A 24,239-nucleotide genomic window follows, 5' to 3' on the forward strand; every position below is an offset into this window, starting at 1 on the left:
ACTTGTGAATTAAATATTTTGTTTTAATATTTTGCTTCTCACATTATTGGTTGTATTTTCTGACATATAATAGTTAAAGAACCATTCAGAGATCAGACATTTCTGCTCATAATGATGCTTTATTGGCACCTTTTATTGTGATGGTGTACCAGTGTTATCCACTGAAAGGTAGTGACTTCCCATGCATGGAGTTTGCATACCAATGGGAGTGAGCATTGTTCATATGACAAGATTAGTTTTGACAAATGTTCTACCTGTGGAGACATCACATTTCCAACCATCTCCCTCTCTCAACATCCAATAGTATTGGGTGGTGATAGTGCAGTATCCATGCCTGATTCCCACCCAATTCCCTGAAATGAGAGAGGCCTATCAGATAGCACTCACAACTGTTCAGAATGTAACCAGAAGTACAGACCTAACCTGGGACCCTTGTTCTGCAAGTGTAGATCAGCACCACACTAGTTGGTATATTTCATTACTAAATCATTGAGAAATTTACCATATCCTTTCAGGGGTCAGATAGATACATACCTGCCTAAAATCATCTGACGTGGTACTATCTTCCACCTATTCTTTTGGTAAATGTGGACCTTGGGCAATTCACATCTGCAGATAGCAGAACAAATGTTTACCTTGCCCAACATCCCTAATAGCCTCCCTCATGAACCCTTTCTTCCCCATCTCCCAGGAACCTACTATCATCAGGAACACCACTGGCCTAGGTTCATCCTCTTGATACCAATGACCTGGTTCTAGATCCCCAGGTGTTGGCCACAGATCATTGACAATATGTTGATAGGGCCTGCAGCCAAAATACAGATGAGCTCAGGTTTTCACACCAAAATGGCTCAAAGCTAATTCAGCCCTCACTCATAAGTGCTTATCCATCATGCATTCTAATAACAAGCATACTTAAATTTATTTCTTTTCGGGTTGGTAGTTTCACTGTTCATTGGAAATGATCCGACTTTGAATAGGTGCCTGTTCTGATTCTAATACTTGAATGGGTTAAAACGGCCAAAGTGTTTGAGAACCCTCCCATCTATGTTTTTCCAAGTCATTTGATGCATTGCAATTAACAAGTCTGGAATGGGTTTATTATTGTCACATGTACTGAGGTACAGTGCAAAAAAAGTCTTATTTAAAGAATAACACATCATTTACACAAGCAGTACTAACTCAACAGTTAATGAGGATTAATGAATCCAAACATACTATTTCTCTGTTTATTGAATCTTTTTCAAAAGATGAGTTTGAAAGTAGCTTCCACTGAAATTAATTCAAATCCTCAATATCATCTCCTAATCACAGTCTGTGTTCTATTAAAACGGTAATCAACAAGTTAAAAAAATGTGACAAATTATACAAATCTCTTGTTTTGAGCTGATTTAGAGCACCAGCCACAATACTGATGGAGCATGACTCAAGAATTGAAAAATATCAAAGGTTTAAGATGTAACCTAGTAGAATAAAAAGTCTGCTTTTCAGTTTGGAGGTTCATTATATTTTATAGCAAATAAGGTTGGAACTAGCCTGATCTGGCGCAAGATCTCTGAATATGTATGATAATTTTCCATCTGATACTGAGCTTGCTTCCAGCTAGCATGGAAGTAACGTTGAATCCAGCTGGCAGCTGCTCTAGGTCCAAGTAGGCATAAGCATTCAGCATCTGTGGTTTTCTGATTATCGTTACTGAAGTTTTCCTGAACCCTGGTAAAATTTACGGGAAACTAACCAACACAAAACAGTACTCTCCTTATATACACCTAGTAAATATATTGCTTTATGCTTTAAGTTTATTATGGATTATTTTCTTCCTATTCCTGGTTCCACATGCTACATTATTTCCTAACATCTTGCTGTGTTAATGCTTGCTTTACTAATTATTCCTTTATTGCTTTATTAATTATACATGGTAATAACAGTTATATTTATTTCCACCACACATTTCCGACTTGGCTCTCCCAATGGCTTTCTGTAAATTTGTTTTCGAGAATAAGTGAGAGTCATTTTGCAAAGGATTTTCCAGGTTCTTTTCCACAAATAGTCATTGCAATTGATGTTAATTAGTAAGAAATGTTTGTGTGAAGACATCATGTAAAGCTAGCATTAAAAATTGGCTATCACATACATGTGCTAAAATAACCCTGCCAATATCAATGCCTGGAAAGGGAGTGAAAGAATGGGCACTTGCCATACAACCTGAAAAACTCCCTTCGGTGAAGAAAAATTGGAATAATAATAAAATTCTTTAATGGAGAACAAAGTTCTGCTTTAAGAAAACGGTTCATTTAAGTTCTTCTCGAGGAAAATGTGCAACAGTGCAGTTAAACAGATGGAAACAACGAGTAACATTAGACGGATTGTGTTCCAGGAATCATTTTCACTCATTTGCTATAATTTCTACTTGAAATAGTTTGTGGAAACTGAGCACTTTTTCTCTTTGTGTAGATTAACAATAACTTACGAGTTGTAATGCTAGGTTATAAAACAAGTACAATCATGGAAAAATAAAATTAGCTAAGTTTTTCAGGAAATACTAGACTTTTTTTTAAAAGCTGGTGATATGGAAAAGCAAAGTCCTTGTTTTGGATGTTACTTTGCCAATCGCATATTGGCATGCTTGAGGCATTAAGTATCAAGTTTAATATGGTTCTTACTACAGTTGTCCAAGTCTAAACATTGTTTGAAAGGCAGGATATTTGTACAAATCAAACTATATCAACATTGAAACCATTCCCGTATTATCCTCAGGACATTAATGGTGACTACCATTAACATTCATATATTTCAGAACCCTTCTAGTTCTGCTGCAAGATTGAAAGGCAGGATATTTGTACAAATCAAACTATATCAACATTAAAACCATTCTCGTATTATCCTCAGGACATTAATGGTGACTACCATTAACATTCATATATTTCAGAACCCTTCTAGTTCTGCTGCAAGATGACATAGAATTTACAGCACAATATAAACCATTTGGCCAACCTCATCATGTTTAGTATTTACACTCTTTATGAGCACTCTCCACAACCCACTTTTGTTTAACCCAGTTAACACGATATCTTATGCTTTTCCCCTCGAGCACTAACCTAGCTTCCCCCTTATATAAAACAAAACTTCCTGTGCTAGATAGGACAAGCAGACACTTAAAAGCTTAAAAATGCCAAAAATCTAAGATTTTGAGAAGTCTTAAGAAAATGGACCTTTAACTTGCCTACAATTCAACAGATGGATGGGTTCTGATTCGGTCAGTCCTGGAAAGAGCTTAAAGGCTTGATTTATAATTTCTCATCCTCACCGTAGGCTTCTCATTTCCTGCCCCAATCCTGATTCACTGAATTTAAGAAGCTGAATCTGCTCGGATCCTCTTTGCCTTTGCAGATCAGTTTTTGATGATTCACTGGGCTTCATGCACTATATTAACTCACGGAAGATCATTGAGAGCTTCACTGCCAGGAAACATCTATCAGGAAAGGCAGCTGAATCCAAGCATAGCCAATAAATTGAGCTTTATGTATATATATATTAAAAAAATTCATTTTCTTATGGTCAATATGGAGGAGTGATATTGGCCCCAGGTTAATCTCAGCTCATTGTGTCTTGGCCACACACACACACACACACACAACTGTGTCCTTTGGGGCTCTCTGGGTAGAATTTGTACATCCTCCTGTGACTATGTAGGTTTCTGATGGATGCCCTGGTTTCTTCCAAAGATGTGCTGGTAGTTTAAGTGACCTCTTAGTGTAGGTAAGTGGCTAAAAGAAACAAGAGTGTTAATGCTCATGTGAGAGAAAATAAATTGTAGGGCTAAAGGGGGGAGCAAAATAGGTTTGATGGGATCATTCTGCTGGGAGCTAACATAGACCCAATGGGCTGAAAGGCCTCTTTCTGAGCCATAACAACTCACATAGTGTGCTGCATCAACAGATTTTACTGTCCAACTTCACAGCCAGCTAAGCACTTGCCATCAATACCCTGGCTGCTTTATCAGGGGGTTGAGACACAGCAATGCTAATAAGACACAACTTAAAAATAAGCCCAATCTGCCTTTGATTTTGCCTTACTGCCATTCTGTCTTAAAGTTAAAACTGAGCTCCAAGTGTCCAAAAAGGAAATATTTGCTAAATAATGTCTTCAATGTTTTATTTTGGTTAGATTGGACTTGGAGTATTGTGTGCAGTTCTGGTTGGACACTATAGGAAGGATGTGGTTATACTGGATAGAGTGTGGAGCAGATTCACCAGGATGTTGCCTGGATTGAAAGGATTAGAGGGGAAAGAGGTTGATATCTGGAACTCAATGCCAGGGAAGGTAGAATCAGATACAATAACTATGTTTTAAGAGACATTTAAACAGGCACTTAAATAGAATACAGTCGTAATGCAGGCAAATAAGGTTGCATCACAGCCTGGTATGAAGGCTCCAATGCACAGGATCACAAGAGGCTGCAGAGGGTCGTAGACTCAGCCAGCTCCATCACGGGCACAACCCTCCCCACCATCGAGGACATCTTCAAGAGGTGGTGCCTCAGGAAGGCGGCATCCATCGCTGGGGACCCTCACCTGGGATGTGCCCTCTTCTTGTTACTACCATCAGGGAGGAGGTACAGGAGCTTGAAGACCCACACTCAACAATTCTTTCTGTCTGCCATCAGATTTCTGAACAGTCCATAAACCCATAAACACTACCTCATTATTTCTTTTTTTTTGCACTACCTATTTTGTAATTTGTAGTGATTTTATGTCTTTGCACTGTACTGCTGCCGCAAAACGACAAATTTCACATCATAAGACAGTGATAATAAATTTGGTTCTAAAATAATGTTAGTAGGCAAAAAGGTCAGCAGGGACATGATGGAACAATGGGCCTGTTTCTGTGCTGTACATCTCCATGACTCTATTCAATGTTGAGAAATATATCAAAATGGTTCTTAGACCTTTCTCAGCTTCTTCCAGAATGATATGTGTAATCTTCAATAACAATCTTTTTGACACTAAGAGCATCACAGCTCATTTTCAATGCATTTACACAGCGCTCACACCTCAGCCTGATCCTATCTATACAATTACAATCACTTGTCACTGAAGAAGAGATGGGGCTCTGTATCTGATGAATCACAAAAATGCATAGCAAGCTTGAGCATGGAAAAGAAATAGGGTCAGGATACATCAGCACTCTGTCAAAAGACTGTGTTCTGTGATGCACATTTGTGCATGTAATCTTTAACCATTTTATTCCAAGGAGCAGATAATAATTTATTCACCCTAGAGTTCATTACAATTAAATTAACTAAATTAGAAATATGTTCTTATCAGTTCTGATCCCGGGAGACGGTTTACATGCATGCACCTCACAATTTATTTTCCAGCAATGTGACAAATAAACAGATACATAGCTCAAAAGGTGAATCATTTTAAATGTAATATAGCACAAGTCATATATTGACTTAGTCATAAAGTCATATGGCAAAGAACAGGGAGATAGTTAGTCTGGAAGGAGGGTTCTGCAGATTTTGATTGCCAAATAACATGGAGAGCTACTGACCAATTAGAGAAAAGATATGGATGCCACCGGTGACCCACAATGAAAAATGTCTATCATGTCGCAGTCAAGGTATTCAGCATAGGCACCAAACCTCTGTGGGACGTGGTTGCTCAGAAGAAGCTGATGGCAAGAAACCTCGTTGAACTGCTGCAGTCCACATACAGGATTTTGACCCAGTGACAATGAACAAATTGATCAATTTCCCAATCCGGACTCTGCATGCTTTGGAGGGGAAGGTGGAGATGTCAGGACCCCCTCTCCTTCTAGGTGGAGGAGTTCATGGGTTTGGGAGAAGTTATTGAAAGAGGGGACAGGTAAGTAACAGGCACAAATTAGAAAGATGAATCCTTATAACAGTAATCCTTATAACTGTAACCCAAAATTGTTCAAAAGCATGATTTCAAAGAATCAAACAATCTGCTGACGGAATTCAGCGGGTTGAGCAACATCGGGGTGGGGGGACGGCGAAAGGAATTGTTGACATTTCAGGTCAAAACCCTGGACCAGTCCTGATGCAGGGTCTCGACCCGAAACATTGACAATTCCTTTCCCCCGGCAGATGTTCCTCAACCCGCTGAGTTCCTTCGGCAGATTGTTTGTTGTTCCAGATCTCAGCATCTGCAGTCTCTTGTGTCTCCACAACTTCAAATAACTTCTTACTTAGTTCATAACAATTTGTGGAGCTTTTTTATTTCCCAAAAGAGCTGTTTATGTTTTGGAATATTTGGACCTACAGGTATTACTATTAATTAAGACTGAATATGAATAACAAATGCACCCACTGACCTAGAAGTTCTTCAGTGCTAGCAAAGGCATGTTAGGTTGGTGGTGTGTAATGCTCCACAATTCTTTTTCAAGGTCTCATCATGGCAAAATCCTATTCTGCTGAAGATCCAAACCATGGTGTGCATTAGATAGGCCATTTGAAGATCTTTCTTCTGTGTGATTGGCTGCCAGGGTAAAGTTCAGAGAGTGTTGAGGGGCAGGGGTTCCAATTGGCTTGGTGGGTGGAGGTCATGCTCTTGATGGTGTTGGGGGACCCGAGGGAGTGCTGCCATGAGGGGTAAGTTTTTAAACTTATTAAAATCTTTGTGGGCTTCAGAAGAAAAATCTCTTTTTGATCAAAGCAGAAGGTGCCCAGTTCTTTTAACAGAAATATTTTCATCGGAAATCAGTGGCCATACAGGAATTCCATTCACCTTACGTTACTGAGAAGGCAGGAGTGAAATGCCTGGTGCAGGTTCAGTTTCAATCAGGTATTCATTTTGCTACCATTGTTGTTAGTTTGCATAGTACCTCTTGGTCCACTTTATGAAAGGTAGCACAATGTAAAGAGCAACAGTCAGATCTGCAGCATTTGCTCAGCAGCTGCCAAGTGATACAGGAAGCTCTCGGTTGCTGGTGGGAAACGCCTCTCCTTTAGGATCTCCAAAGTGATCTTGGATTTCCCCTCCTTATCTGGTGCGATGGAAGCTAAATTGGTCAATATTTCCTTTGTTTTCTGTGAAATATCCTGGATAAAACAACAGAATTTGAAATCATCATCAAGGTGAATAAGTCTGGTGTTTATTATGATCATCTTTTGCTATTTCTTTATCTTTAGCTCCACATTGGCTATCGAAGTGTAGTCAGTCTGCAACCAAGTCATAAAAGAAAAGCCTGAAGTCTAGTCCTCGAACAGTGCTGATGTAGCTGATCTTGATTGGGGCATCGATAGGTGAGTCACAATTGATGACAGTGTCTTGACATGTGACAAAGGAAGAGACTAGAGCTTCCTGCTCATGACACCAAAGCTTCCTGCTCATGTCGGCAACCCTCCTGGAAGTATCAGTATCTCAATGCGATTTAAGGCATTGACTGTGCCATCGACTTGTACCTTGATGGCCCAGCAATACTAACCATTATGATCCTTTATTCTGAGAAACAATTGATAGGGAAGATGCTGAGAGCAGAGCCCAGAAATAGGGGGTATAATATTAGAATAAGGGAGCTGCCATTCGGGACTGTGAAGCTTTGGGGTTCTGTAGTCCAGGGAGGACTGGAAGCTCAATCATTGGGTGCATTCAGGGCTGAGACCAACAGTACTTGAGGCACCTGAGAGAATCAAGGGATATGGGGACAGGCAGTAAAGTGCACTTAAGCCACAGAATGAGTCATGATTTTATTGAACAGTGGAACGTGCTCGAGGGGTCACGTAGCCTTCTCTGGCTTCAGTCTTATGTCCTCATTCTCATTGAATGCCAGAATGAAGCAAAGACACAACATTTACCCCAGCATAAGAATCAATACCTTCAGAAGAGGGAGAAAAAAGATAGCATGCAAAGATAGCATGCAATCTGAAACAAACTAATTGCTTCTAACGACATTGCCTATGTAGACAATTAAGGAATAAATTAGTTATGAGTAAATGTGAACTATTACCAATTGACATGATCATCGTAGACTCACAGAAGTTCTGCTGAGAATGATATAACATCAAATAATCACCTTGATCACTTGCCCATCTGATTTCTCTGGGTCACCAGCTGACTGGACAATAAGTTGACCGACGTCTTTGTGCAGCTTACCCATCGCCATTGCTTCTGTGAGTGAAAGAGTGAAATAATTTCACGTTTTCATCATAGAGTAACAAAATAAGATAAGGTATCTTTATTAGTCACGTGTACATCGAAACACACAGTGAAATGCATCTTTTTGCGTCGTGTTCTGGGGCAGCCCGCAAGTGTCGCCACGCTTCCGGCGCCAACATAGCATGCCCACAACTTCCTAATCTTTGGAATGTGGGAGGAAACCAGAGCACCCAGAGGAAACCCACGCAGACACAGGGAGAACGTACAAACTCCTTACAGACAGTGGCTGGACATTTTACATGTTAGCATATCTTCCCTGAGAGTACTCAAAGTAAGTCAATCACTTATAACATGAATATTCCCAATTAAGTGTGACAGTGAAATGCTTTCGGAGAGGTAGACTATGCATAAAAATTGTATTGTATTAGTTGAATAAAAGTTAATTTCCCATTTCTATGATTATCTTCACATTGATGGCTGTTGTTGTATCAATAACCGTAAGTTGAATAAACCTAAAGCAAAACAGATTTTTATGGACAGTAACAGGGTTATATCATCATCCAACAGAAAATAAATCACACTTGAATCAATATAGTTTAGTATTATAGTGATATGTTTCTTCTGTGCTTAATTCATCAACTTCAAATTGCTTCAATCACTAAAAGAGCCGATAACAAAACTGTACCCATTAAAACATCAAAGTTTGATTTTAAATGCTCCATTCAGAAAACATATAAGCTTGAATGGCAAATTTGATAATTACACTGCTGCAAGAAATCTCAGTGCCAACACTTTGTACAATGACAACAGTGATTTGCATTTATGAGGCAATTTTAACAGGGTAAAACCTGACAGGGCACTTCACAGGAACATATTGAACACAATTTGCCACCAAAGCATAGATAAGATGGAGATGCTGGAATCTGAAGCAAAAAACAAGCTGCTGGAGGAACTCAGTGGGTCAGGCAGCACCGTGGAGGGAAATGGACAGTCAACATTTTGGGTCAAGACCCTTGACCTGGACTAGACCCTTCATCTAGACTAAAGATAAAATACTAAGGCAGGTTTTAAAGCTGAACTAAGGAAGAAAACCTTGAGGTTGATTATAAAGGAGAGAGAGGTTGAAAGATTTGGGTAGATAATTTTAGAACGTAGAGGTTAGCATGACCACAACGTAAAATCTGGGAATGCACATCATGCCAGAATAGGAGTAGACTTTATAGGTTTGGAAGAGGTTACAGAGATAAGGTCAAGAGAGGGGGCATGAAGGATGAACATTTTAAATTTGAGGTGTAGATGTCCCAGGAGTACAGCATAAAAGGGAAACAGGACTCTGCTGAAACAGGAACGTTACTGAAGCATGAAAATGCCAGTGATACCTTTTGCATGGGGCGCGATGATGATTTCACTTTCCACCAGGTTCACAAACACATCGTATATATCTGGCCGGTCAGTCACCTTTAAGTCTGTGAAACCAGCCACGTAACCTGAGTGTGAAATGAAAACAGCTGTCAGAATTGTTTCCAAAGTGTTGGGATGTTTATTGTCCATAACAGAGGAAACCACGTCAATCTTTATTGCTAGATAAATGGACAGTTAGAAACTCGAAGACACCTGAAAATATCCAAATTTGGAAAATGAACTTTTTCTTTTAAGGTACTGCTTTAAATGCATTTCAAAATTCGAGTAACTATTGCAAAACATTTCATGCACATTTTAAAAAAATGTACTCCTACCAGTGCAAGTTTTCAATGCCTCTAGTTCATCTTGATTTAAGTGCATGTAAGGATGGAGTATGGACCAATCCTGCCTATGCCAAACTAATGTGGGCAAAGTCCTGGAGTATAAAATATAAAAAGTAAAACGAATATCTCTTGCATCTAGCAAACATATGCAACATTTCCACCAATGTGTCAACTGTCATGCTTAAAAGGAGAAATAAAACCATATCTTTTCCTTTGGTTTTCCTAGCCCCTCTACAATAGCAGGAGTCAAGATTCCATAAACATTACCTTACAGAATTTTCCCAGCCTACTAGTTTTTACTTACATATACTTCTTCTCCACTTGGAGTGCCTCAGCAATGTCTATTAAAATTGAGGGAAGGGAGCAGGGTTTAATTATCCATAGATAAGCAAAGGCAAAATAACCCCAAATGGTTCCGATAGCCAAAAGAGGAAGACTTGATGGTATGAGATATAAATTGCACCCACTGAAAAGCACAGCCTGTCTTTATTTGTACCCTACATGTTGCTTTTACCTGGTAAATTCCTGCAAAGCTTCTATGCGCAGGTGGTAGACAACAATCCTCTTCTTCAGCATCAGTCCCGTGTACAGGATAATAGTTTCCATTCCAAACTGACTCACTATATCTGGAAAGAAAGTGCATTTCATTGAAAACAAAAACTTTCTCATCTGTCTTACACCATCGATAGAAGGCGGCTTGTTTATGTAAAATATTTAATTGTCAGAAGGACCAAAACACCTGGGAACTATATAAATCTTCCACTGTGATCCCAGGTTTGAGTCCCATGTGTGACATCTGGTTTCAGTTGAGGTCATGGCAATCCTGGGGAAGGAGGATATATTGGAAGGTTTGAGGGAATAGCAAATATGCTCCCACTTTCTCAGACCGGAATTTACATATACGGATGCCAAATGTGAATTGCAATATAAACTTCAAAAAGTTGTACCTGAGTTGTAGACAAGACAGACAAAATTATGGAACATAAAGCAATATTTGATTTAATTAAATGTTATAATATACAAGATGTCATAAGCATATTCATTCCTGTGGGGGAAACAGCTTAAACTACATAATTGCTTGTTACAATTTTTTCCCACATATAAATCATGTTTTATCCTCAGTAACTCTTCCAGCACACATCCTTAGGTACACTCTGCTTCACTGCTCCATCAGGGATGTTAGGTTTAGTTTAGAGGGTCAGCTGCAGAAGCAGGTGAGTCTGGGCTCTGGGATTGAGTAGACAGAAGCCAAGCTTTAGGAGTAGCTGAGATGGAGACCAGAGGCCCTAAAAGTGAGTGAGAGAGCCCCAGAGGTGCTGAGATGGAGGCCAGAGGATTGAAAGCAGAAGTGGGTCACATGATCTAGCTCATTACAGTACAAGCCTGATATTGCAGATTTCCCAATTTCCTCAATATTCGTGCTTTAGGTAGGGTCTTACTCTTACCATATTCTACACTAATATACTGCATTTACCTTTGATAGATCCAGCAAGATATGCCTTCTTAGCATCATAGTCCTTTGTAAAAAATGACCCATTCTCTTCACTTTGACAGATGCCATTTGTTAGAACAGAAATGTAGCCTTCCGTTATTTTGGCTGGATTACCATATTTCATGTATGTCCTTCAGAAAAATCAAAATGATTGGATTTATCAATTACATTGATCAATTGATTCCTTAGAAGATATATTACTTTTTAATGACTAGTGGAATACAGAAAGATAATACTCTCTCTTATTCAAAACAACCTCCTTTGAAGTTAGAACCATTTTCAGGAGCTTCCAAGGCTATAGTTCTAAACTGAAAAAGCCAATTAACTTTTGGGCCTAGGTTCTTGACTTTGATATTGAACTTTCCCTACATCACCAGAGAAATGCATTTCAAACCGGGTTTTATCAACCATGCACTATCTATTCAACCACAAAAGTACTAAATGCTAAAATACTAAAGAGGAGGCCTGTCAGCTCATTGAATCTGCCTCATCTCTTTTGAAGAACAATCCACTCTCCTGTCTTTCCACAAATTCACCCATTTTTTCTCCTTTAAGTACTTGTCCAATTCTCTTTTGTTTGAGTCCTATAACTATCACCTTATCAGGCCATGCACCTGGATACCTAATCACCCAGTTCGACAATAAATGCTTCAATCACTTTCTCTCATAACTTGACAGCAAGCAAGGCCACAGATGCTGGAATCAGGTACAACAAACAGAATGCTGGAAAAACTCAGGGTGTTGAGCAGTATCTGTGGCAGCCAAAGGTGTAGGTCACTGTTTCAGGTTGAGATCTTGCATCAGGTCTCGACCTGAAACAGCTACCTACACCTTCTGCCTCCATAGATGCTTCTTGACCCACTGACTTTTTCCAGCATTCTGTAGTTGTTCTCTTATAGCTTATTCCAATAATCTTGTTATCACTTGGATGAATAAGTATTGCCCAACTTTTTCTCTAACTCCTATCTACCTCTTTCTTCAAAAATTTGCATCACAATAATTCAATACTTTGTTACATTACACCCAAAGAAAAAGTCAAACAGAATAGTCAAATCTCCTGTATATGATTCAAATGCTCCCAATGTTATTCTATTAGAGCACATGATCCAGTATAGAAAGAACAAAGCTGGTGACTATTTGGCAGGGCTGTAATACACAGTTGCACATAGTATACAAAAAGGACTCTATGATTATCATGCCTCTTAATCTCAATTATTGAAATTGGAATTGGTTTATTATTGTCACTTGTACTGAGGTACAGTGAAAAACTTGTCTTGCATACCGTTCATACAGATCATTATACAGTACATTGAGGTAGTACAAGGTAAAATAACAGAATGCAGAGTAAAGTGTCACAACTACAGAGAAAGTGCAGTGCAGGTAGATAATAAGGTGCAAGGTCATAACGAGATAGATTGTGAGGTCAACAGTTCATCTTATCATACTAGGAAACCATTCAATAGTCTTATAACAGCGGGATAGAAGCTGTCCTTGAACCTGGTGGTTCGTGCTTTCAGGCTTTTGTATCTTCTGCCTCATGGGAGAGGGGAGAAGAGAGAATGTGGGGTCTTTGATTATGCTGGCTGCTTTACCGAGGCAACGAGAAGTATACACAGAGTCCATGGAGGGGAGGCTGGTTTCCATGATATGCTGAACTGTGTCCACAACTCTCTGCAGTTTCTTGCGGTCCTGGGCAGAGCAGTTTCCATACCAAGCTGTGATGCATCTAGATAGGATGCTTTCTATGGTGCATTGATAAAAGTTGGTGAGTGTCAAAGGGGACATGCCAAATTTCTTTAGCCTCCTAAGGAAGTAGAGGCGCTGGTGAGCTTTCTTGGCTGTGGCTTCTACATGGTTGAACCAAGACAGGCTGTGATGATGTTCACTCCTAGGAACATGAAGCTGTCAACCCTCTTGACCTCAGCACAGTTGATGTAGACAGGAGAATGTGCAATGCCTCCCCCCCTCCCCCCCCATCCGGAAGTCAATGACCAGCTCTTTTGTTTTACTGACATTGAGGGAAAGGTTGTTGTCATGACACCATGTCACTAAGCACTCTATCTCCTTCCTGTATTTCGACTCAACATTATTTCAGATATGGCCCACTACGGTGGTATTACCTGCAAACTTGTAGATGGAGTTAGAGCAGGATCTGGCCATGCAGTCATGAGTGTATAGAGAGTAGAGTAGAGGTCTGAGGACTCAGCCTTGTGGGGGTGTTGCTGCCTATCCTTACTGATTGCGTTCTGTTGATCAGGAAGTCAAGGATCCAGTTGCAAAGGGAGGTGTTGAGTCCCAGGTCTTGGAGTTTGGAGATGAGTTTGCTTGGAATTATAGTATTGAAGACAGAGCTGTAGTCAATAAACAATAGTCTAACGTAGGTGTCTTTCCTGTCCAGATGCTTCAGAAATGAGTGTAGGGCCAGGGAGATGACGTCTACCATAGACCTGTTTTGGCAGTAGGCGAATTGCAGTGGATTGAGGTTGTCTGGGAGGCTGGAGTTGATGTGTGCCATGACCAGCCCCTCGAAGCACTTCATGATGGTGGATGTCAGAGCCACCGGGTGATAATCATTAAGGCATGTTACCTTGCTTTTCTTAGGTACTGGGATGATAGTGATCTTTTTAAAGCAGGTAGGAACCTCAGATTGAAACAGGGTGAGGTTAAAAATGTCTGCAAATACCCCCGCCAGCTGATCCGCACAGGATCTAAGGACACAGCCAGGGACACCACCCGGGCCAGATGCTTTCCATGGGTTCACTCTCCAGAAGACTGATCTTGCGTTCTCAATGGTGACTGTGGGTTCAGGTGCATTGGAGGCTGTCGGGGCAGCTGGTGACGTACCAATCCCCTTCCGTTCAAAATTTGCATAGAATGCGTTAAGCTCACTGGGAAGGAAAGCGCTGTTATTGGTGATGCTGCAGAACTTTGTTTTGTAGCCTGTTACATTATTAGTCTATCACAGTGACAGATGTGAGCTCAAGAAACACTCATTGATGGAAAGCTTTGAGAAACATTAGACCCAAGTCACCAGCTCCTGCCAGTGTTACATTTGCCAAACCCTCATTTCAAATAATTATATAACATATTCTCATATTATTTTCTGACCGAAATCTATTTAATTTGTATTTGAATGGACAAGTATGACTAATGTTTTCCCTAGAATGTCTGTTATATCACTTGCGGTCTTAAGTCATAGAACATAAAACATTACAGCACAGTACAGGCCCTTTGGCCCAAAATGTTGTCTGACATTTTATTCTGCTCTAAGATCGATCTAACCTTCCCTCCCACATAGCCCTCCATTTGTCTATCATTCATGTGGCTATCTATGAGTCTCTTAAATGTTCCCAATGTATCTGCCTCCACCACCCCTGCCAGCAGTGTGTTCCACACACCCACCACTCTCTGTGTAAAAAAACTTACCTCTGACATCCCCCTTATACCTTCCCCTAATCATCTTAAAATTATGCCCTCTCCTTTCAGCCATTTTCACCCTGGGAAAAAGTCTCTGACAGTCCACTCGATCTATGCCTCTTATCATCTTGTTCACCTCTATCAAGTCACATCTCATCCTCCTTTGCTCCAAAGACAAAAGTCCTAGCTCACTAAACCTATCCTCATAAGACATGCTCTCCAATCCAGGCAGCATCCTGGTAAATCTCCTCTGCACCCTCTCTAAAGCTTCCACATCCTTCCTTTAGTGAGGCAACCAGAAATGAACACAATACTCCAAATGTGGTCTAACCAGAGTTCTATAGAGCTGCAACATTACCTCGCGGCTCTTGAGCTCAATACCCTGACTAATGAAGGCCAACACACCATACACCTTCTTAACAACCCTATCAACCTGCGTGGCAACCTTGAGGGATCTATGGACGTGGACCCCAAGATCCCTTTGGTCCTCCACACTGCTAAGAGTCCTGACATTAAGCTTGTATTCTGCCTTCAAATTCGATCTCCCGAAGTGTATCACTTCACGTTTTTCCGGGTTGAACTCCATCTGCCACTTCTCAGTCCAGCTCTGCATTCTATCAATGTCGTGTCTTAACCTGCAGCAACCTTCTACACTATCCACAACACCACCAACCTTCGTGTCATCTGCAGACTTACTAACCCACCCTTCCACATCCTCATCCAAGTCATTTATGAAAATCACAAAGAGCAGGGGTCCCAGAAAAGATCCCTGTGGAACACCACTGGTCACCGACCTCCAGGAAGAATATGCTCCATCTACAACCACCCTCTGTCTTCTATAGGTGAGCCAATTCTGAATCCACACAGCCAGGTTTCCCTGGTTCCCGTGCCTCCTGATTTCCTGAATGAACCTTCCATGAGGAACCTTATCAAACACCTTACTAAAATCCATGTACACCACATCCACTGCTCTACCTTCATCAATGTGCTTTGTCACATCCTCAAAGAATTCAATCAGGCTCCTGAGGCACGACCTGCCCCTCAGAAAGCCACGGTGACTGTCCCTAATCAGCCTAAGCTTCTCCAAATGCCCATAAATCCTGTCTCTAAGAATCTTCTCTAGTAATTTGCCCACCACTGAAGTAAGACTCACTGGTCTGTAATTCCCAGGGTCATCCCTACTCCCTTTCTTAAACAAAGGAACAACATTTGACACCCTCCAATCATCTGGCACTACTCCTGTGGCCAGTGAGGACGCAAAGGTCATTGCCAAAGGCGCAGTAATCTCTTCAGTATGCTTTGCAATCCTTCCTGGACACTCCTAACAGACTCTGCCCCATCTAGCCCCTTTACACTAAGGAGGTGCCAATCAATCATAATATTCACAAGGAGGGTGAAGGAGAGGCTGAAAACAGCTGATGAGCCAAGAACAGCCAAGACGTCCTGTCCATCTCAATGAAAAGGCTTCATCTGCATCTTGTAGCTCCACCTACAAATCAGGCTTGGGGCAAACTGATGTGCTGCCAAAGGGTGGCATGGGTATACTACCATTAGAAAGCCATTTTAGAGAGAGTAACTACACGATCAGGAATGGGTGGGGAGGTTACAATTAGTCGTAAAGGATGGGCAGAGAAGAGGAAAAATGTTCTAATTACAAATCAAAATTTAAAGAGAGTTGGTGGATATTGATGAGTATTACTTTATAAAGGCGTATTTTAAAGCTAATGTTTCCTCAGAGTTTTAAATGTTACTATAGTATTATTCTATTTAATATTTATCCCTCAACTTACAGCACTAAAATATCATTGTCTCATTACTATTTTAGGACTTTTCCATGTGCATTTTGGCTACAACTATTTCCTTCATAGAAGCAGCAAAGAAAACATGTCTTCAGCTGTAAATGTGTTTTATGATGTTCCATTATTTTTGGTCTTAACCCATTAATAACAGGAATTGTGCCCAGCAAAGTAGGAGACCGCAGCATTTGCAAAACTCATACTGATTCCATTAAGCTCATAATGTGCACAATTACCAAAGAATTTGAAACTTACCTACATAGAACTCTCCCAAATGCTGCATATTTTTCTGGGTTAAAATCTTTGGCAGTTAACACTAAAGAGAAGTGGGTCACCTGTGGTAAAAATGAGGAAGAAGATGATGTTTGATGAGTATCATTACTGGAAGTTCAAGACACCATTATTTCCATTCTCATGTTTTCTGCAAAGTAGATCAGGGTTTGGGAGTGAAAGCTAATGTAACTAGTGCTTCTGTATTTACATTATTTATTACATAGCATTTACAATACAGCACTCAAGTAGGCCATTGAACCCAAAGGACCCATATTGGTGTACATTAGAAATTTCCCAGCTTAGTTGTGACACTTATTCTTTTGTCAGAATTTCTTTATTCAGCTACTGACAGGAGCAACGGGAATATTTCCATCAATGGAAACTCTATTTAAGGTCTTTCTGGATTAAGGTGCTCTGCTCATGGTGAACTACAATTTTTTTGTAATTCATTAGCATTTGAATGGCAAACTTAGACCCACACATCACTGTCATTACGAACTACAATACCCAATTTGCTAGCCCACATCCAATCTATCAGGATCACCAGCCTCCACCTTACTCACACTGACTACCACTGAAACCCTTATCCATATCTATGCCACCTTCATGTTTGTCTTTTTCCAGCATGTTCCCTCATTCCCAAATTCTAACTGTTGTAACTTCCAACTGTTTCAAAAACTGCAAAATGTTTACTGCCCTTATCTAACTCCAACATGGGTACCCAGTTGATTTTTTTCCTTAAAGTTTTTCAGAAGAGACCTCTAACATAGTGAATTCTGTGCCTTTATTCAGTTGGACAGCAAACATATCCTAACAATCTAGGATATTGAATCTTAGATCATGACAAAGCAGTTCTGTGATCATCTGAACTATATTCCAGTAAACCAATAGATTACCAAGGACAATTGTAAAAATGCCTGCATCCTTCTGTATAACAATGAGGCCTTGAAAACCAGCTTAGTAAATGCATGAATACTATTGTGTCCACCACCATTTTTATGCTTCCTTTACAGAAGTATGCTACAAAACAAAAATGAAATGTAGTTCCACATATGTAACCACACTTACACCATTCATATTCTCTCCTCCAAAGTTATTTTCTGGCAATCAAAGAGGAATAATCCATTTTCAATTGCTGAAAATGGGCAGAGTTTCAGAGTTATTATTTTGAATTGAATTTTGTTTTACAGTATGCTGTAAACTAGTTCATTTCCATCAACATACTGAACTGCATTGATAGCACTGAGAAAGATTCCCTGTATCTGCAAGATGTGACAAAGTTTAAAAAGAACAGGTTTACAATTTATTAAACATCATGCACTGAGAAAACTTCTCCTTCCCCAACAACAGCAATGACAACAACTTCCATTCATATAGCACCTTCAATGAGCCTAATGGACTTCGAGTGAGCATTATCAGACTAAAATTCACGTCACACCACGTAATTAAGTATTAAGGCTTGGTTTGGTTTGGTTGATGACTTAGGTTTTAAGGAGCAATTTGACAGAGAAAAATTAAAGAGAAGGTTTAAGGAGGTATTCCAGAGCATAGGCCCTTAATAAGTAAAGGCATGGCCACCAGTGATTGCACACTTAAACTCAGGGATGAACAAAGGCCATAAATGAGAGGTACAGATGTTTCTTGAAGTTTTTGGGCAGGAGGTGTTTACACAGATAGATAGGAATAAGAAGAATTCAGAAACAATCGAAAATTGTCAAATCATAGCAGTGCCTAACAGACAGCCAATGTAGTCAGCAAGTTGCTTGGTGACCGGTGAATGGGAGCTGATACTCCACAAAATGAGTGCATTATTGGTATTGGTATTGGTTTATTATCTAAACTGGTCTCTAGTAATTCCGTTCTTCAACCAGTATCTTAGACATGCACCTGTGCAGGTTAGTTCAGCTTGCCTGACTCTCTGAAATCTGATTCTCATGCAGTTCAAAATTCTACCTCAGATGCCTTCAGTACCTCATCTGAGTGATAACAAGAATGCCCTGAGGGTAGGTCAGTTGGCCCATTCAAAGGAATGCTTTTTTTGTATCATATTGAAATAAATCAGGACAACATTACATACCTTTGATAACGCAGTGGGATCCTGGACTTGTGTGGTTGTGATATAGTACCAAATTCTTCGGAACTGGCCAAAGACAAAGGTGTGAATAACGTCATTTTCACCACTGAGAGAGCATTTCCTTAAAAGCAGCTCTCGGAGTTCTGCTGTAATGGTAGGGTAGCACCACACCCACAGTGCATCACCATTGGTGTCTTTTTCTAAGTGGAAATACAATATCTGTGAGAGCATTGAAGAGCAACCTTGAAGTTAGAAAGATGTACTTAACAGGGTTGATAGTCAGGAAATTAGCTGTTGAGCAAGCAGTCTTTGCCTTTTGGTCACACCTTTAAAAATCAATATGTTGCCAAAAACCAAATACTGATGACAATGGTTTGATGTTTGGAATTATTATTGGAAGAATTATTAACTCAATTTTCAGATACAACTGTGAAAAAGCACACAGCTTAACTTGTCCCTCTATACTAAATTAATCTCTACACCTTAAGCGTCAGGCTCAATATAATTTACTGTTTATCTTCTCTGGTATTGAATGCAAACACTTCAAATGAACTATGAACACACACACACAAAAATAGGAATTTTCATTTGTCCAATCACAATGAGCTACAATGATTGTAATTCTATTGCAAACAATCTTCCAGTTTCTAGTACAGAAATGCTGGAAATATTCAGCAGGTCAGGCAGCATCTATAGAAAGAAAAACAGGAGTTAACATTTCAGGTTGAAAAAAATTCATCAGATCCCCTGGCATAGGAGCACAGCTAGTAGGACTGCTGCCTCACAGCTCCAGTGAGCTGAGTTCAAGCCTGTGACCTCAGGTGCTATCTGTGTTGAGCCTGTACATTCTCTCTGTCATTCCTTCAGGTAATCTGGTTTCCTCCTACGTCCCAAAGAGGTGACAGTTGGTAGGTTAATTGACCATTGTAAATTACTCCTAATGCATAAGTGAATACAGGGGCAGTTGATGGAAAAATGTGGAGAATGAAATGGGATTACAAGCAAACCCTAGGTTAAGACAGGATTCCGTTCCTGTATATTGTTGGTATCCCAAACTGTTTGTAAGTCGGAAATGAACAAAACATTGTGTGGGAGAGGATCACAGAAACAGTTGTGTTAGAAGAGTGAGCAGGCACAGGAAGAGCGGCCTCACTGACTCAGTGAGTGAGCCCACTCAACGTTCCCGGCTCTGCTCCACTCAACCCAGCTCCCGATTGTTGCGGATCGGGGTGGGGGGGGCAGGGGGAGAGAGAAGGCCTTGGTCCCACCTGGCAGGAGATGCCAGCAGCCAGCAAATCCATCCCCATCCATCCCGCCAGTCTCCCAAACACCCGTCTGTGTGTATGGGGAGTCCATAAATCGGGTGCTTGTAACCCAGGGAGGGAGGACCTGTATTGGAGGGTCAGGCACGGTAGTGTAGTGGTTAAAGTAACGCTATTACAGCACCAGCGACCCGGGTTCAATTCCCGCCACTGTCTGTAAGGAATTTGTATGTTCTCCCCATGTCTGCATGGGTTTCCGCCCACATTCCAAAGACGTACAGGTTAGGAAGTTGAGGGCATGCTACGTTGGCGTCGGAAGAGTGGCGACACTTGAGGGCTGCCCCCAGAACACTCTTTGCAAAAGATGCATTAGACTGTGTGTTTTGATGTACATCTAATAACAAAATCTTATCTTAGTGTAAATGGGTTCTTGCTGGGTTGAAGGCCTGTTTCCCTGCCACAGAGCTCCAACTACGACAGATTCCAGCATCTGCAGTTTTTTAAAAAAAATGATTTTCACTCTTCAGGTACAGTTGATTTGGATACTGTAACTGAGTTGAGGGGAGATGGACACAAATAAAAACTTTGGCTATAAATCCTTTACAGCTTCCCAGGCAGAGGTGGGAAGGAAGAAGGAATAAACAACAAATCAACCGACAAGAATGAATAAGCGTCCGTCTACGAATGTGTCGGGTTGTAGCAGCTTGAACTGCGAATCTGAGCACGGGGGCCTAACGTTTCCTTGCAACACAAATGGTTTCTCCAACGGCCGTGTCAGCAGGCCCGCAGCCCTCGGCACAACCTGCTTCATGTGGCCTGTTGAGAAATTTGGAAATCCCGAGGCCAACATATTAATGTATCAACAGCATTCCCCTGGAAATCAAACGCTCTCCGATTACATTTGAATCCAACCGTGATTATAGCACTTGCATTACTCGGCATTGAACTGGAAGTGAATCTGATGGGTTCCTTTGCACTTAATGATGACAACATTGTAACGGGGCTGAGACAGGCCGGACAAATGCAAGCTTTGTACCGGCCGATCCTCTATAGTGTTCAGCAGCGTCCAAGGGCAGGGGAAGGGTCCGTGCAATAAAAGTTTAAAGATTCTTACCGACAAGCCCCACACTCAGCATCAGAGACGTTCCAGCCATTGTCTGCCCAGCTCTGCTCCGTAGCAAGTCAATGAGTGAATCACTGTGAACAAAGTATAGCAACTGACTGTAATTACCGCCGTGCTGTCACTGATATAATGTAGCCTGTAGTATTGCAATTAGTAATACTAATGAAATCACTGTTAACTTTAATTATTGTTACCATTACTGTAACTTTACTGTTACTTAACGTAGATCTTTCTGCATCTGTTGCTCCTCCAGCTGTATTTCAGAGGAAGTAACTTTTCGCTGAGAATGCAGAGAACATTTCCGCATTGTGATCTGTCAGGACCTCCAGTGTCTCCGCTGCCTCCGGGCTGTTGCACAGGAACTGAGGGAGGCGTGTTGCGGAATGGCACGTTGTAGATTTTCCAGGGGATCTGTCATTAAAGTGAAACCATTTTACAATATCGTTGCAAAGATGTAAAGAGTGATGATATTAGAAAATAAGCAGATTAATGACCAGAGACGAAAAAAAAGCTGGTAAACAGCTAGAGGTTAAAGGTGACCTTTTGCCACTGTATGCATTGACATTGTAACAAATGTTAACCACAGTGATCCTCCGGACTAAAAACGAGTTCCGACAAAAAAAAAGTCCTTTAATAGTAACATGCAACTTTTTGGGTGTTTCTCCCTAAAATGCGGAATGAAAAAAATAAGCGAAGCTGAGAACTTTTAAATTCTTTTTATACATTATTTTTTGTATACTTCATCCGTTTACTGATGTGAACTTTACTTTTTTCAGATGTTTCAAAGCTGAATTCAAATACCCTTTTACCATAATAACCTTTGAACTCACATTCTCCAGAATATTAGTCCTGTAACACAACCGCGGCACGTCGATGGGTTTGCAGTGTAGATTGGTAGGTAACATATGATTGTTTGCCCAAGAGATCATGCATGATATGGTCTCTTGCTTGTCACATGCTCCGTCAATATCCTGGGTCTTAATCCTGGTGTTCTGAGTTGGGGATGCAATGTAAAATGTATAGATTCTAAACACCAGAGAGTGGTCAGTATAATAAATAAAAAGCAATTTAACTCATTAAAATCACTTACCTGAAATAACACGCCTGATTCTCCAAAGCAAATCTATTTGAACATATCAGCCAAATCCCACAGGATCTGAGTAAATGAAATAGGCATCAAAATGGATTCTTGAAAAACTATGCACAGATTTTTGAAAAAAAACATTGATAGTTTTTTGGATATTAAGATTATCGAGGGATGTGAGGGTAACATGGGGAAATTGAGCTAAAGTAAAAGATCGGCCATTGTCTTATTAAGTGGCAGAACAGCCTACTCCTGTGTTTTCCTTCTTAATTATTTAAGAATTACCATGTAAACCACTGGAGATACTTCAAGGTTCAATGCTGCAATATTAACTATTTTCCATTATTGGAGCCACATTTGGACTAAGTATCAATAGTCTCTCATGCATCTATTTGAATTGATAACAGCAATGAAGGGATAGAACAGTGAAATTCTCATAACTTTTAAATGTAACAGATTGGTGCTTCAAAGTAAAATATTTATTTTAGAATATACAGAAGAATTGAGACAATTACAACTATTTAAGTTCAAGTTGGTAATTTGAATTAAAGGAACGTTTTGCACCTTTTTTGAATTTTAAGGGGATATTATCTCACTGAAAATATATGTTTTGACAAATAATTTTAAAACTTATTCTTGGGATGTAAAGAGGTTCAGTATTTATTGTTCATATCTATTTGCTCTGTAAGGTATTAATAACTATTGTATTCCAAGGGATGTCCTGTTTAATAGAATAAGTGGCTTCTACAGCCTAACAATGACTAAACTTCAAAAATATTTCAATGGCTATATTTCAGGTGGTAAATTCCATTTAAGGTGGTAAAAAGTCTATTCATGTGAAAGTTATTTTTCTAACTGAGGACATAAGAATGAAGCTCGCTGTGTAGGACTAGAGTCACAAATAACCCAATGCAGGTAAGGACAAAGGTTTTTTTATACTTAATCAGTTAAGCTTAACCACTTTTACTGATGTGAGCTTTAATTTTTTTAGATGCATGAAAAGTGAATTCAAATCTCCTTTTTGCCATAATAACATTTGAACTCATATTCTCTGGAACATTAGTTCTGTAACATAATCACTACACCTCCATAAGATTGCAATGTGGATTGGTAGGAAATATGTTTGTTTGCCCAAGAAACCATGCATGTTAAAAAAAATTAGATGTTAAAAGTTAATTCCTTAGTGTAACCAAAGCATATCTTGATGGTATGTTTATTTTTGTTTCAAAATGACAATTCTATCGGTAAGTATTTACCTATCTGTAACCTGTACTGGACTTCATAATTACAGTAAATTTTGGTGCAGGCAAAAATATATGGTACCTTTACAATGTACTAATCACATTCACACTGAATATAAGTTATAGTAACAAATGAAAATATTGCTATTCTTTATGAAGATTATGACACCTGCCCAAGCATCACTCATTAAAAATGCAATTTAGATCTATGCAATACATATCAAACTAAGTGAGATAAATTAAGGAGAGCCGAAGCTGAAAGAATGCTCAAAGAATTAAGATGTTAGGAAGTTTTTGTTGGAAGTGACAACAGCGGCATTGTATAAGAATTCCAGGAGCAAAATGACCGAAGTGTGAGGCAATGATGGAACAAAAAATAATTATATTTATAAACATAGCTAAACACCTTCAAGACATCAGAAAGCACTATACAAAGGACTACTTTTTGAAGAGTAGCCATGTTGTGATGAAGAAAGCACAGCGCCTAATTTGCACAGCAAACTCTCCCAGACATGTGGCAAGGTTGGAATAAAATATTTCTGTAATGTTGGTTGCGTGACAAATACGAGCCTGACCCCTAGGGGTAATCCTCAAAAAGTAATGTCA

General features: G+C 40.0%; 1 protein-coding gene across 1 annotated transcript; it reads right to left on the reverse strand.

Annotated features, from left to right (window-relative positions):
- Positions 1–6,898: 6,898 nt before the first annotated feature.
- Positions 6,899–21,719, reverse strand: dennd10 (DENN domain containing 10). Its single transcript, XM_052027377.1, has 10 exons — positions 21,503–21,719; positions 21,300–21,382; positions 18,927–19,123; positions 16,832–16,911; positions 11,346–11,494; positions 10,386–10,497; positions 9,863–9,963; positions 9,506–9,613; positions 8,044–8,138; positions 6,899–7,069 (listed from the first exon to the last, which is right to left on the reverse strand). The coding sequence occupies exons 2-10, from the start codon at positions 21,337–21,339 to the stop codon at positions 6,899–6,901; spliced, it is 1,053 nt and encodes a 350-aa protein (XP_051883337.1). The 5' UTR covers positions 21,340–21,382; positions 21,503–21,719.
- Positions 21,720–24,239: the final 2,520 nt, after the last annotated feature.

This window comes from Pristis pectinata, chromosome 12 (assembly GCF_009764475.1).
Source record: "Pristis pectinata isolate sPriPec2 chromosome 12, sPriPec2.1.pri, whole genome shotgun sequence".
Taxonomy (NCBI): domain Eukaryota; kingdom Metazoa; phylum Chordata; class Chondrichthyes; order Rhinopristiformes; family Pristidae; genus Pristis; species Pristis pectinata.

Bases quoted from the DNA above. Each gene is read 5' to 3' on its own strand.
- dennd10 (XM_052027377.1), bottom strand. From the start codon at position 21,339: ATGGCTGGAACGTCTCTGATGCTGAGTGTGGGGCTTGTCG. The intron at 8,139-9,505 runs GTATCACTGGCA...TTTCACTCACAG, and splicing joins CATCGCGCCCCATGCAAAAG to AAGCAATGGCGATGGGTAAG. The intron at 7,070-8,043 runs GTGATTATTTGA...TGTTTTATCCAG, and splicing joins CAGATGGGCAAGTGATCAAG to GATATTTCACAGAAAACAAA.